The sequence below is a fragment of the Phocoena sinus genome, chromosome 16 (assembly GCF_008692025.1).
Source record: "Phocoena sinus isolate mPhoSin1 chromosome 16, mPhoSin1.pri, whole genome shotgun sequence".
Taxonomy (NCBI): Eukaryota; Metazoa; Chordata; class Mammalia; order Artiodactyla; family Phocoenidae; genus Phocoena; species Phocoena sinus.
The window spans coordinates 37907975-37923903 of NC_045778.1; the positions used below are offsets into that span (position 1 = coordinate 37907975).

General features: G+C 44.9%; 1 protein-coding gene across 3 annotated transcripts in view; it reads right to left on the minus strand.

Annotated features, from left to right (window-relative positions):
- The window catches only part of ARHGAP22 (Rho GTPase activating protein 22), a 219865-nt gene extending 205082 nt beyond the window's left edge, over positions 1-14783 (minus strand). For 2 of the 3 annotated variants that reach the window (XM_032607461.1, XM_032607457.1), the window contains exons 1-2: positions 14713-14783; positions 2973-3137 (exon numbers count right to left, since the gene is read on the minus strand). In XM_032607461.1, the coding sequence (XP_032463352.1) occupies positions 2973-3024 (52 nt within the window). In that variant the 5' untranslated portion in view covers positions 3025-3137; positions 14713-14783. Of the gene's footprint in view, positions 1-2972; positions 3138-14172; positions 14211-14712 lie in introns of those variants that run through there. The other variant, XM_032607458.1, reaches the window with a different exon arrangement.
- Positions 14784-15929: the final 1146 nt, after the last annotated feature.

Consider the following 15929-nt stretch of genomic DNA (forward strand, 5'->3'; position numbering starts at 1 on the left):
AAAAGGCCATAGGTAGAATCAGGAAGACCAGTGAGGAGGCCTTTGTAAGAATCCAGGTGAGAGCTGACTTCATACCCAGCTGCCATGATATTCTTCCTATAAACAGTTCTGATCAGTCCTATTCTTACAACTTTCAATAGCTCCCTATTGCCCATAAGAAAGAGTCCAAGTTTCTCAAAGTGACATCAACCTACCTTTCCTCTTGTATCACCCACCACTCCCCTTCCTATATCTTCAGTTCTCCTCTCTCTGAATCTCCTGTTCTCCCAGGACATACTCTTGCCTCCCTACCTGGGATCTCGTGGTCTCCTCACATCCCTGTATTACAGTAGGGAAGGGTGAGGGTATGGTCTGGAAGAAGGAAAAGTAAGCAAAGCCACAGAATTGGGAAGGCCTGGAGAAGGGGTGTGATGGAGGATGCCCATTCCAAGCTGCCCCCTGGCCTTGGTCCTGAAGGTCAGCTTGTGGGCCAGGGAACTGGGGACCTGTAGGAATGGCTTCAGAGCTACCTTCTTCTCTGTGGACTCTCTGGCCTGGTATGGGCAGGAGCCACCATCTTGCTTCCCACTATGAATCTGACGTCCAGTGGCCATTCATGGAGGGTCAGCTAACAGGGAGAAGTCACCACCTTGGCAGAGAACCAGGCAGCTCGGTGAGCAGAAGTTTGGGAAGCTGGGAGCAAAGAGACTGCACCTGGTCGGACCAGGCAAGACAGTGGCACAGGAAAAGCTCACAAGAGGTGGAGCTAAAGGTGGTGCCCATGGCTGGGTAAGAGTTTTAGCACAGCGCCCCTCAGTGAGAGGCCAAGACCTGTAGAGGTTGGCCTCTGACTTCCTGCTACATGGCAGGTCCTCAACTTGGCAAAATTATAGGCAAAGTGGTTAAGTGAAGTACAGAAGTTCAATTTAACTCCAAAGAATCTTCTGTTTGCCCCAATTCCCTGAAAATCTCAGTTAAAAGCAAGCTCAAGTTCCCCAATAATCTCCTGTAGAATATATGGGGGAAGAGAGAGAGAGAAGGGAGGGTCAGAGAAAGAGAGAAAGACAGACAGATAGACAAAGACAGAGAGAGGGAGAAGAGACAGGGCTGAATTAGAGAGACCAGAGATGGGGCAGAGGACACTTCCCCTGTGTTGGCTGACTCTCCTGTCCTTTCTGAAGCCTTCTGTAGAATGGCATGGCTCCTCCTTTTTTACAAAGCTGCCAAGCTGTTTGTGGTCAGATAATAAATTAAAAATTAATTCAGTCTAAAGGAATAAAGTTCCAATACATGCTATAATGTGGATGAACCTCAGAAACATTACTCCAAGTCAAAGAAGCCAGACACAAAAGGACACACGCTGTATGATTCGATTTATAAGAAATATCCAGTATAGGTAAAGCCCATAGAGAGAGAAAGCAGGTTAGTGGCTGCCAGGGCTGGGGGAGGTGGGAAGCAACTGCGTCATGGGGGTGGGGTTTTTGGGGGGTGATAAAAACGTTTTGGAACTAAAGAGAGATGGTGGTTGTGGGACACCCTGAAATTGCCACTGAATTAATTATTCACTTTAAAATGGTTAATTTTATGTGAATTTCACCACAACAAAAATTTAATTCAATCAAATTCTTTAAATTCAGGTATCTCATGCAATAGCTCATTTGTCGTTTTCTCAAACGATTAGCATCTGTACTCTGAAGCCGGGGACATCTGCTACACCATGGGAATCTGGTGGCTGGAACCTTCCACAAAAGTAAGTGACGGTGACTTTTCCTTTCAACTCAGATGATGCCATAAACCCAGATGAGAGAAAAATACTGGATATTTTACAGACCACTCCCCCACCCCAATGCACTAGGACTAAACAGAGGTAAAGGCTAATCTCAGCTGCTCTCCACCCCCTATTGTAGAAAGGAGGCTCCAGAGAGGTTAAACATGCAAGAAGCGTCCCACAACACGTGTCCAGCCCAGAGTGGAATTCTGGCGACCTGGCTCTGTGGACACAGAGCTAGACTCAGCATCCCTGTGGATACCTGTGCAGACCATAGCAAAGGCTGCTGTGTGGTCTGGGGGCTCTGGGCTATGTCTGATGGCTCTTGGGCCTGGCTACACCCTAGGTTCACCTGGGAACTGCTGCTGTCCACCCCACACCAATTATGCCTGATCTCCAGTATTCAAAAATGCCTGGGGAGGGAATTCTCTGGCAATCCCGCGGTTAGGACTCCACGCTTCCACTGCAGGGGCACGGGTATGATCCCCGGTGGGGGAACTAAGATCCCTCATGCCACGTGGCATGGCCAAAAATAAAAAAATGCCTGGGGATTTTTAAAAGCTCCTGCATGATTCTAACATAAAGCCAGGTTGAGTACCACTGACTGTGTTTCTCCTACTAGTATCTGGGATTTCAATCATCACCTGAAGGCACCCAGGTCCAGAGAACGTGAGATGTCACTGCACAAACACTCAGCCAGCACCTGTTTGACTCACCCAGTTAGTCAGCACTTGTATGACCACACAGCGGTTTGTCCCACTTTGTCTAAGTTACCTCCTGGACACTTTACTGAGGACTACTGAACCATCCTCACTGTTTCTGAATTAACTGCTTAGCTGGATTGTTTCCAAGCAAGATACAGGGCAGCCTCAGAATGCACAGCCTTCCCTGTGATGGCCTTTTGCACCCATGGTCTGTGGGCACAGTGATTCTTACAGACTCTGAATGTCATCAGAGCCCTGAGCCACTGGATCCAGGGTCCCTGACAATCGTGGTCATGATGAAGGCTCTGTTTTTCAGGCAGACATGAACCAGCTCCCGAGTTCAGGGGTGAGGGCTGAGTCATCAGTCAGTGCCTGGGCCCTGACCACAGACGCCCCTAGGTGCTCTCAGATTACAAGACCAAGACAGCTTCTTTGGGTGGCCACAAATGACCCCATCCCTCAAGCAAGAAGCCAAGAACCAAGGTAATCATACACCACATAGAATAAAATAAACTTCTTACCGAAATACCTGGCTGCAAACGTTCTTCTTTTGCTGGAAGCTGTCGGCAACATAACGAAGCTGGCAGTCTATGTGCAAACTTCTTGTATATCCTTTTTATAAAGAGCCAACCACATCCTCAAGCAGACACGCTAATTCTTGTTTTCCAGTAACAGGAGATCAGCATCTATAGAAGAGAAATATATTTAGAATGCCCTTTATCTGGTGTTTTCTTGGGTTTCCAACAAGAAGCTTCACGGTGAGGAATTAGTCCCTTTAATGCAAGTGTACCAGGGATCTTGGGATGGCCTTGGGCAAGTCAGACCTCTGGGTATCAGTTTCTTAAATCTGTAAAATGGGAACAAGAATGAACCACCCCTCAGAGTGAACGACGGGTCAACGAGGTGGTGGGTATAAAATGGCAAAGCCCTCCACACGTCAGATGCTATGTTTGATCTTTTCAATCAGATGGCCTGGATTTAAAAGGAGCTGTGTTTTCCAGAGAGCTTCAAAACAGCTACAAACAATAACCTGCAAACGTGCAATGTGACTTCCAGGACTCTCACCTGATGTGCACGGCAGTCCTGTTAGTGGAGAGACGGAGGATGCGGACCCCACCCCTAGGTGGAGAAACAAAGCCCCAGCAGCACCCATGGCAGCCCTCACCGTGGTACACAGCTGCTAAGAGCATGGCTTCTCATTCTGTTTCTGGCAATTTAGCATCGTTATTTCATAATTTACAGTTGTGGAAAGTGGAAAAGAAAAATCCCGATTAGGAAACAGCCAAGTGACATTTATGAAGCCCTCAACATCATTGACATTGTGGTCTTGGCAATCTAAGGGACAGGCAGCTCCCAGGGGTGGGGGTCAGTGTTATCGTGTTTAAATACACATGGAGTTTATACAGTCTGAGAAGCAACTCTTGGTGGGGACACCCAACAGAATGTTCTCCCAACTACCCTTCTTATTTCCTTTGCTTCCCTGCCTCTGCTGTGTTGAGCTTGTTTCGTGTTTGTGATTATAGAACCAATCACTGTTATGCAGATAAAACAAGCATAGCCAGCACTCATTGTTGGCGTGTCCCCTCCACCCTGGGGCTGTGGGCTGCTAGACAGCACTCCGCAGGCTGCACTGGGGCAGTGTCACCTTGCTCCATGCCTTGGTGACCAGGCACAGATCCTGCTGCTGGTGTTCTGAGGGGAGCATTAGGACAATCCAGCGGAGGGGCCAAGCTGCGCACTGGGGAGTGACCTGGGGCAGCTGGGAGCAGAAGCTGGTGGGTGAGAGCAAAAGTGCTTGAAGAGAACAACAAAGCCCCAACCAGAGATGCCGGTATGCCCTTGGGCCCAAGTGAACGGTGGTTTGGCTTGCAAAGGGAAGCCGGGGCAAAGAGCAGAGTGAGAAGAGTGATGGAGCCCAAAGTACAGAGGCAGCAACAGAGCAGAGCCAAGGAACTAGAGGAGTGTCAAGCCTGAGACCCTTGGAACTGGGACAGACCTAAGAGGCCCTTGGGGACAGAGTGACATCTCTCTGTATACTCTAAGCATCCAGGGGTGGGAGGGTGATAGAGGGGGTGGGGAGTGAGAGGAAGAAGCCCATCCCATGACCCCATGACCTAGTGTAGTAAGGGCTTTAGAGTTTAAAAATCTGGGTCCGTGTCCAGGTCCAGTTGGTTGTTTTTTTTTTTTTCCCCTAGTAGTGTGAATCTGGATGTGTAGCTGAAATAGGGTTACCAGATTTAGCAATTAAAAATACAGAATGCCCAGTTATATTTTTAGTATAAGTGTGTTACAAACATTTCATGGGACATAATACCTACTATAAAGGTATTCCTGGTTGATATTCATTGTTGATAACTGATCTGAAATTCTGATTTAACTGGATGTCCTATATTTTAGCTGGCAACCTATATTTTAGCTGGATACTCAGCCTTCTGAGTATCCATTTTAGCTTTGGTCAAAAAAGGATGATCAGGTAAGAATCTTTCAGTTTCTGGAAACAAAAAGACAATTAAAATTGGCTTAAAAGATAAGAGGGTATATTTTGGCTTCTTTAGTGAGAAAGTTCTTGTGATATGGACTTCAGGTATGGTTAGATCCAGCAGCTTGACAATGTCAACCAAGTCAGGTTTTTTTTTTTTTTTTTTCTTCCAGTTCTCTTGTTTGCTTCCTGAGGTGTCTGCTTCAGCTTCATCAAGGTTGTCTGATTATTAAAAAATATGCTGGAGGTGGATATCAAGGTGGTGGAATAGAAGGACCTGGAACTCACCTCCTCCCACAGATACATCAAAACTACATCTACATGTGGGACAATTTTCACAGAATACCCACTGAACACTGGCAGAAGATCTCATATAAACAAAGCTGCAAGAAAGATCACCACATAATCAGGTAGGAAGAAAGAAGAAAAAGGAATTGGGATAGGACCTGTGCCCCTGGAAGGGAGCTGTGGAAAAGGAAATGTTCCCTCACCCTGGGAATGCCCTTCACTGGCTGGGAGATCAGCCAGGACAGATAGGGAGATTTAGAGGCTCAGAGAAGAATGCAGCAGCCAGTTTGTGGCAGGCAGGGCAGAGAGAGACCAGCACAGATGGTCCTGGCCACCTGGCTGCACGCCCTCCCCACCCGAGTCGTGCACCTGCTGGTGTGCACAGTGGCTGGATGTGGAAACTCGAGCTTCAGTGGACAGACCAGGGGAGAGGACGTGATTTGGCTGCATGGAGACAGCCCAAAGGGCCTGGAGTGTGGCCAGGCTGCAACTGGGAGTATGTGCAGGACAGAGCCCAGGTCCAGCAGCTTGACAATGTCAACCAAGTCAGGTTTTTTTTTTTTTTTTTTTCTTCCAGTTCTCTTGTTTGCTTCCTGAGGTGTCTGCTTCAGCTTCATCAAGGTTGTCTGATTATTAAAAAATATGGAGCCCCATTGTCAATGCATGTGAAGGGGGAGTGGTTGGCCCCACCACAGCAGCCTCAGCATGCTCAGAGCAGGCGAGGCTCCACCACCAGGAGCTCTGAAAGCACGCAAGCTCTGGCAGGTTGCCCACATGTGGAGGTGGGGCTGAAATCGGAGCCAATTCCCCATGGGTGCACAACTTGGAAAGCTGGGCTGAAATCTGAGCTGATTCCCTGCAGCTGCAAGATTTAGGTGGCGACGCGTGAGTGCAGCACCTGCAGGACATCCCAGAGGATTACTGGCGCTCCCCTGGCTAGGATGGGTCTGACATCAGCAGTGGTGGGTTTTCTGGATACACACACTCAGAAGCTGATTCCCAGCACTCCCATGGAGGGTCTGGGTGAATGACTACAGTGGGTGCTGGTGGATCTGTGCCAATGGCTTTGTCAGCACAGTGCCTGAGGGATAACCGGGCTGATTGCCTGTGTTCTCATGGCTGAAGTGAAGCTGAGGGAAGTGCCAACAACAGTGTACTTTGTGAGCACATACAGTGGGTGACAGGTGACATCACAGAGCATATGTCCCAGTGGACATCTCCTGTGGAGGAATACTCAGTGGCTCCACCCCCAGCAGGGGCACTCCAGTCCCACCTACCTCCCACTGAAGCTTAGAACCAGATCTGGGGGCATCTACTCCAACAACTGGGGAGCAGACCCTGCCCCAACAGGGCTGTGACAACCATAGAGCAAAGAGGAGGCCCTGCTCAACATCCAGTTCAGGCTCTGGTCACCACAACACCAATCACATCCCCTATCAAGGGGATAATGGCCAGCACACCCTAAGGAAAGACATGGCAGGCGTCCATACCAAAAAGCCCTCGCACCAAAAACATTAGACTCACGAAGGCTACACAGGGACACTCCCACATAAAAACAGCCCTTCAAGACCACAGTAGATAACTCTTTCTCCTAAATTCAGAGTCAGAGAAATATAAGTAAAATGAAGAAGCAGAGGAACCGCTCCCAATTAAAAGAACAAGAGAATTATCCTGAAAAAAACAAACAATGAAACAGATCTCTCCAGTCTGCTAGACCCTGAGTTCAAAAAGGAGGTAATAAAAATATTGAAGGGATTAAAAAAGGCTATCAATAGAAACGCAGATCACTGTAACAAGGAACTAGGAGCTATAAAGAGGAGCCAGTCAAAATTAGAAAACTCAATTGCCAAGATGAAAACCAAGCTAAAGGCAATAAATAGTAAACTAAATAATGCAGAAGAATGAATGAGTGACCTGGAAGATAGAATAATGGAATCACCCAATCAGAACAGCAGACAGAAAGACAAATTTTAAAAAATGAAAGCAATATATGAAACCTATGGGATAATATAAAGCACGCCAATCTATGCATAATAGAGATCCAGAGGAGAAGAAAGAGAAAAGGGGATCAAAAACGCATTTGAAATAATTATAGCTGAAAAATTCCCAAACCTAAATAAGGAAACAGATATCCAGGTACAGGAAGCACAGAGGGATCCAAACAAGATGACCCCTATACCAAGACATATTATAATTAAAATGGCAAAAGTTAAAGATAAAGAGAGGATTCTAAAGGCAGCAAGAGAAAAACAAAGAGTTAGTTACAAGGGGACCCTGATAAGGCTATAAGCTGATTGCTGTACAGAAACATTGCAAGCCAGAAGGGAGTGACAAGATACATTCAAAGTCCTGAAAGGGAAAAACCTGCCATGTAGGATACTCTACCCAGCAAGATAATCATTTAGAATAGAAGAAGAAATTATTTTTCAGACAAGTAAAAACTAAAAGAATACAGCAATACTAAACCTGTTCTAAAAGAAATATTGAAAGGTCTTCTTTAATAGAAAAGAAACAAGAATCTATAGGAAACAGAAAATCACAATAGGAAAAACAAATATATAAAAGGATTGTAGATCACTTACATAGATTTTAAAAAAATCAAAAAATTTTGTGAAAGCAATTATAACTATAATGAACAGCAAAAGGATAACATTAAGATGTAAAACAGGACTTCAAAGTCATAAAATGTGGGGGAAGGGAGTAAGAAAGTGTAGGGTTTTTGTAGAAAGTGTTTGAGCTTATATAAACATCAGTGTAAACCAAGTAGCTATAGTAATGGCTTAACATACTTGAAAACCAGGGTAACCACAACTCAGAAACATATAATTGATTCACAAAAACCAAAAAGAAGAGAAAAGCATAATACAAAAGAAAACCATCAAACCACAAAAGGAAAAACAAAAAGATAAAGAAACAAAGAAGAAATACAAAGAAACAAAGGAATCAATTGGAAAACAAGGTTCAAAATGGCAATAAATACATACCTATCAATAATTACCTTAAATGTTGATGGCCTAAATGCTCCAATCAAAAGACACGGAGTAGCAGACTGGATAATAAAACAAGAGCCTACAATATGCTGCCTACAAGAGACCTACCTTAGGGCAAAGGACACACATACATTGAAAGTGAGGGGAGGGAAAAAGATATTTCATGCAAATGGAAATGACAAGAAAGCAGGGGTAGTAATACTCATACCAGACAAAACAGACTTTAAAACAAAGGTCATAAAGAAACACAAAGAAGGACACTCTATAATGATAAAAGGATCAATACAAGAACAGGATATTATACTCATTAACATATATGCACCCAATAGGAGTACCCAAGTACATAAAACAAATACTAACAGAAATAAATGGAGAAACTGATAGGAATACAATAATAGTAGGAGACTTTAACACTGCACTGACATCAATGGACAGATCTTCCAGACAGAAAATCAATAAGGCAACAGAGATCCTAAATGACACAATAGAATAGTTAGACTTAATTGATATTTTCAGGACATTACATCCAAAATAAGCAGAATACACTTTCTTTTCAAGTGCACATGGAACATTCTCTAGGATGGACCACATACTAGGACACAAAACAATCCTTAACAAATTTAAGAGGATAGAAATTAGTTCAAGCATCTTTTCTGACCATAATGGCATGAAACTAGAAATGAACCACATAAGGAGAAAGGAGAAAAAAAACAATTACATGGAGACAAAACAACATGCCACTAAAAAACCAATGGTAACTGATGAAATCAGAGGAAATTAAAAAATACCTTGAGAAGAATGACAATGAAAACACAACCATACGAAATCTACGGGATGCAGCAAAAACAGTACTAAGAGGAAAGTTTATAGTTATACAGGCCTTCCTCAAAAAATAAGAAAAATCCCAAATAAACAACCTAACCTATCACCTAAAAGAATTAGAAAAAAAGAACAAACAAACCTGAAGTCAGCAGAAGAAGGAAATAATAAAGGTCAGAGAGGAAATAAATAAAACAGAGATTTAAAGAAAAATAGAAAAAAAATCAATAAAACCAAGAACTATTTTTTTGAAAGGATAAACAAAATAGACAGACCTCTGGGCAAGCTCACCAAGAAGAGAAGAGAGAGGACCCAAACAAAAAATTAAGAAATTAAAGAGGAGAAATAGCAACCAATACTGCAGGAAAAAAAAAGAGAGAATATTATGAAGAATAATATGCCAACAAATTGGACAACCTAGAAGAAATGTACAAGTTTCTAGAAACATACAGCCCACCAAAACTGAATCAAGAAGAAATAGATGATTTGAACAGACTGAGCACTAGAAGTGAAATAGAATCTGTAACAAAAAAACTCCCTGCAAATAAAAGTCCAGAACTGGATGGCTTCACTGGGGAATTCCACCAAACATACAAAGAGGAACTTATACTGATCCTTCTCAAACTATTTCAAAAGACAGAAGAGGAGGGAACACTCCCAAAGTCATTTCATGAAGCCACCATCACCCTGATACCAAAACCAGACAAAGATGCTACAAAAACAGAAAACTACAGGCCAATATCTTTGATGAATCTAGATGCAAGAAATCCTCAACAAAATATTAGTAAACCACATCTAAACACTCATAAAAAGGATCATACATCCTGATCAAGTTGGATTAAACCTAGGGTCAAAAGGATGACTCAACATATGCAAATCAATCAACGTGATACATCACATCAACAAAAGAAAAGACAAAAACCACATGATCATCTCAATAGATGCAGAAAAAGCATTTGATAAAATTCAACATCCATTAATGATAAAAATACTCTCACCAAAGAGGGTATAGAGGGAACATATCTCAACATAATAAAAGCTATTTATGACAAACCCATAGCCAACATAATACTCAACAGTGAAAAGCTGAAAGCCTTCCTGCTAAAATCTGGAACAAGACAAGGATGCCCACTCTCACCACTTCTATTTAACATAGTATTGGAGGTCCTATCCACAGCAATCAAACAAGAAAAAGAAACAAAAGGTATCCAAATTGGAAGAGAAGAGGTAAAATTGTCATTATATGCAGATGACATGATACAATATATAGAAAACCCTAAAGACTTCCCACAAAAACAACTAGAATTGATAAATAAATTTAGCAAAGTAGCAGGATACAAGGTTAACATACAGAAATCTGTTGCATTTCTTTACACTAACAATGAAATACAGAAAGAGAAAGTAAAAAGAAAAATCCCTTTTAAGATTGCAAAAAAAAAATACTTAGGAATAAACCTGACCAAGGAGATGAAACACTTATATGCTGAGAACTATAAAACATTGATAAAGGAAACTGAAGATGATTCAAAGAAATGGAAAGATATTCCATTCTCTTGGATTGGAAAAATTAATATTGTTAAAATGGCCATACTACTCAAAGCAATCTACAGATTTAATGCAATCCCTATCAAATTATCTGTGACATTTTTCACAGAACTAGAACAAATAATCCTAAAATTTATATGGAACCACAAAATACCCAGAGTTGCCAAAGCAATTCTGAGGAAAAAGAACAGAGCTTGGAAGCATAACCATCCCAGACTTCAGACAATATTACAAAGCTACAATAATCAAAACAGCATAGTATTGGCACAAAAACAGACATATGGATCAACGGAACAGAATAGAGAGCCCAGAAATAATCCCACACACCTACAGTCAATTAATCTTCAAAAAAGGAGGCAAGAATATACAATGGAGATAAGAGAGTCTCTTCAATAAGTGATGCTGGGAAAACTGGACATGCAAAAGAATGAAATTAGAACATTCTTTAATACCATAAACAAAAATAAATGCAAAATGGATCAAAGACCTAAATGTAAGTGCGGATACTATAAAACTCCTAGAGGAAAACATAGATAGAACAATCTTTGACATAAATTGATGCAATATGTTTTTTGGATCCATCTTCTAGAGTAATGGAAATAAAAGTAAAAATAAACAATTGGGACCTAAGTAAACTTAAAAGCTTTTGCACAGCAAAGGAAACAATAAACAAAACAAAAAGACAACCTATGGACTGGGGGAAAATATTTGTGAATGATGTGACTGACAAAGGATTAATTTCCAAAATATACAAACAGCTCTTATGGCTCAATATCAAAAACACAAACAACCCAATCAAAATATGGGCAGAGGACCTAAATAGACATTTCTCCAAAGAAGACATACAGATGGCCAAGAGGCACGTGAAAAGGTACTCAACATCGCTGATTATTAGAGAAATGCAAATCAGAACCACAGTGAGGTATCACTTTACACTGGTCAGAATTATCAAAAAGTCTATAAATAATAAATGCTGGAGAGGGTATGGAGAAAAGGGAACCCTCCTACACTGTTGTTGGGAATGTAAACAGTCACTATGGAGAACAGTATGGAGGTTCCTTAAAAACTAAAAATAGAGTAGCATATGATCCAGCAATCCCACTCCTGGGCATGTATCTGGAGAAAACCATGGTTCGAAAGGGTATGTGCACCCCAATGGTCATGGTAGCATGCTTTACAATAGCCTAGACATGAGTGCAACATAAATGTCCATCGACAGATCAATGGATAAAGAAGAGGTGGTGCATATATATGTGTGTGTGTGTGTGTGTGTGTGTATACATTATATGTGCATCTGTGTATATATGATAGACTATTACTCAGTCATAAAAAGAATGAAATAACGCCATTTGTAGCAACATGCATGGACCTAGAGATCATCATACTAAGTGAAGTCTGACAGAGAAAGACAAATATATGATCTCACTTATAGGTGGAATCTAAGAAAAATGAACTTACATACAAAACAGAAACAGACTCACAGACATAGAAAGCAAACTTATGGTTACCAAAGGGGAAAGGGTGAGGGGAGGGATAGATTAGGAATTTGGGATTAACAGATTCACACTACTATATATAAAATAGATAAACAACAAGGTCCTACTGCATAACACAAGGGACTATATTCAATATCTTGTATTAACCTATAATGGAAAAGAATCTGAAAAAGAAGATATATATATATACATAAACACAACATTGTAAATCAACTATACTTCAATTAAAAAAAAAGGTGTCAAGGTAATTCAGTGGGGAAAGGATAGTGTTTTCCATAAATGACGTTGTAACAGAGACACAAGGAGAAGAATGAACACCATGCACAAAGACTAACGTTAAATGAAGCATAGACCTAGACGTAAGTGCTAAAATTATGCTTCTAAAACAGTGCTACCCAATAGAAGTATAATCTGAACCACAAATCTGAGCCATAGATATAATTTAAACTTTTTAGTAGCCACATTAAAAAACATAAAAAGTAATGGGTGAAAATAATTTGGATATTTTATTTAAGCTAAAACATTCAAAATACTATCATTTCATCATGTAAGCAATAAAAAGATTATTGATGAGGAAAAAAAATGCTGAACACCAACTTCAGGAGCTAATATTTCCTCCTGCATGTCTAGAGATAAGAAAAACCATATCTCCCAGTGTCTCTTTCGGAAGCGCTGGGAAGTTTTCCCTCTCTATTTCTCCAAACAGCTCTTTCCTCACCGCCTTGATTAGGCAAACAATCTATCCCTGAAACAATCCTGATGGTTGGGGAATAAGATGCGTTGATTGCCTAAAGCAACCTGGTCTCATCCCAGGAGCTGGGTGGAGCTGGCTTCCACAAAGCACCTGTGCTGGTACAGGATCCATGTAGATGCTAAAAATAGATGTCAGGGTACTGTGATCAAGGGGAGGGGGGAAGGGCTCGAAAAATACAATGCCCACTGCAGGTTGCTCTAAGGGTAAGATAAATGACACTGACCCCCAGGCGTGTGTGTGTGTAACAATGTTCTTCCCCTTGGACGTGTTGATTGCCCTTCCTTTCCTCCCCAACCCCTACCCTTCTCCTGGCTACCCAATCTCAGCTCTGCCATCACACAACAGAGGGCTCCCTGGGAGACAGTGAGCAGGGCCTCTGTCCTGCCTGTGCCACATGCCCTGGGCAAGTCCCTGCCCCTCACTGCCCACCTGCATCATGGGGGGAGTATATTATGTGTATGAGTGTGAGTGTGGGAGGCTTGATTATACCGGCAGGGCTCTGGTTGGAGGAGTGACCTTCACTGACCTCAGCCTGCAGCAGGATGACAAGGCCCTGGGGCGTGGGCATCTGCTTTGGGGAAAACATGGGTGGAAGGGCAGGTAAGGTGGGTTCTGCTCTCCAGCTGGGGGAGAGCGACCTCAGGGCAGAGCGGGGGGAGAACCGCTCTCCAATCACCTACCCCAGCCCTTGCCTGCCCCTCACCTGCCTTTCTCAGCAGCTGTGCTCCAATGCAGGCCACAGCCCAGCTTAGCTCAGCACAGTAGGGGCACAGCTTCCAGGCCTGCCATGAAGGGCAGTCTTGGAGAGCAAGCTGGTGGATGACTCAGCCAGGAGCAGCTCTGGTTGGTACCGGCCACACAGCAAACGGGCTCACCGTGGGGGTGGGTGCTGGGAACACCAGGTCTTTCTGAACTCAGGCCAGTGTGCCCTGTACCTGGGCATCACCCCACCCACAGGCATTATTACTAATGACAGCTAGCACTGACTAGACCAAGCACATTAACCTGACAGCACCCAGAGGTGAATATGTCAGTGGAATTGCGAGTCATCCCGTCACACAGTTTAACATGGTGAAGACGGGGGTTGTGACTCAAACCCAGATGGCTCTGGAAGTCACTGCCGTCGCATTCTCCAAACTTAGACAGACGGACCCCGTTGTCCTGGACTGGCCTAGGCGTTCACCCTATGCTTCCTCGTTCATCTCCCACAGGGCCCCCCGCTGCCAGCGTGTGTGAGCACGGGGTAAAGAGCACCCCATCACCGTGTGGGCATCTGGGCCCGGCAGGCAGGGGGAGGCCCAGGCTTCTAGGAAAGCTGCCTGGGTGTTGCCCCGCCAGGGGTCTGCTCACCTGGTACAGGGGAGCCGGACACCTCCATCTCCGCTGCCCAGAGCCTGCCGGGGGTTCCCTCTTCAAGACACTGCCTGGAGGAAGCGACCGGGCTCCCTGCCCCCTCTTCTCACCCCGGAGGCCCTGCCATGGCCTTGGCCCTGCCCCCGGCCCCCATGTGACCAGCGGAAAAGGGAGGGGGGCAGGACAAGGAGGAAGCTGCCCAGGCCGAGCATCATCAGTCAGATCCAGGCTCCCTGGCTCCTCGTGGCCTCTGGGGATGGTGCGTTGATGGCCGTCCCTGGCCTGCTAAGAGGCTGCAGCAATCTCGCCTCAGGAAATGTTCCACGGGTGAAGCTGACCTCCGCCAGGAAGGGCTGTGACAGGGCGGCTCTCGGTCTCTGGCCTGGGGTTTGACTTGGTACAGAGCGCCGCCTGGTGGGCACCAGCGGCACTGCCTCCCACGACCCTGGACCCCTCCCTCGCAGCCCCATCTCTGCATCCTTCCCCGCCTCTGGACCTGCAAACGCCAACTCGCCCCACCCTCATCTGTAGCCTCACCTTTCTTGGGGCCATGCGCGGCTCTCGCAGGTTGTACAGGATTCCTGGGGCTTCCTATACGGTCTTCCTCCGAGCAGCTGAATTCCGCGCAGCTGATCCAGTCCTGTCTGGAGTACGAGGAGGAAGTTGGGGCTAGAGAAGTCATTAGCAGCGGAGGAGCTCTCAGGTGGCAGAGGGAGGAGCTGAGCCACTTCCCAAAGTTACGGCATCACCCACATCTCCCCACTCTGTGGACTGGGAAGCAGGTCAGAAAGGTTCAGTCCACTTCCCAAGGTGACGGATTACATCGCTGAGATTTGAAACCAAGGCCCGCTGATTCGAAAGGTTTTGAAAGCCAAGGCCAAGGAGGGAAGCAGGCAGATGGCCCTCAGTAACCTGCCTCCCAGTTGGGCTCTGGTGGGCAAAGAGCCCCCTTCTCCGAGAGTAGACCGGCCTCCCCCTCACCTGGACGCAGAGTGGCTCCTCACTCTTGTTCTCCCTGACCAAGGCAGGTGGGGAGCTGGCCATGGACTGGTAGCCTTGGAAGCCTGATTCAGCATCTGGGCGGAGTGGGGCCTGGGGTGGCGGCTTGGCCAGTTCAGCCTCAGGAAGGTGATGATGGCAGAGGCGGGTGATCACCCATCCTAAGCACTGTGATAACCTCTCGCCAGTCCTTGGAGACTGCTGAGAGTGGGGCAGGGTGGGCCATGGTGGAGAGGAGTTGCTGGCACAGGTAAGGTGGCATACATCCTGCTGCAAGGCCAGAGCTCAGGGGTCCTGAGGAGCAAAGTGTAATGTCCTGCTCTTGGACCTTCCTATGAGGGACTCAGTTGGAAAGCAGCAGACTAGGCCTCCTCTGTGCTTGCACCGCAGAGGGCTAACTCTGTTCAGCCCTGCTGGGGGAGGCAGTGGAGCTGGTGTGGAAAGAACGAGCACACTGGAGTCAAGCAAAGTTGAATTTGAGTCCTGCCATGGACACTTCTTAGCTGGGTCACTGAGTAAGTTACACTGTTTCTCTCTGCACCCCATTCCCAATCTGTAAAATAAGGATAATAATACAGCTGACTCCAGGGTCTGTTGTGAGAATTAAGGAAAGTAAGTCATGCAAAGAACTCTGCTAAGTGCTTCCTGCTGGTCCTCACAGCCACGATGCACCAGCACTTAACAGGGATCCAGGAAGGGCTCATTTCCTGCATATTCTGCCATCAGCGGCAGCAGCATTAATTAGGGCAGGGTTC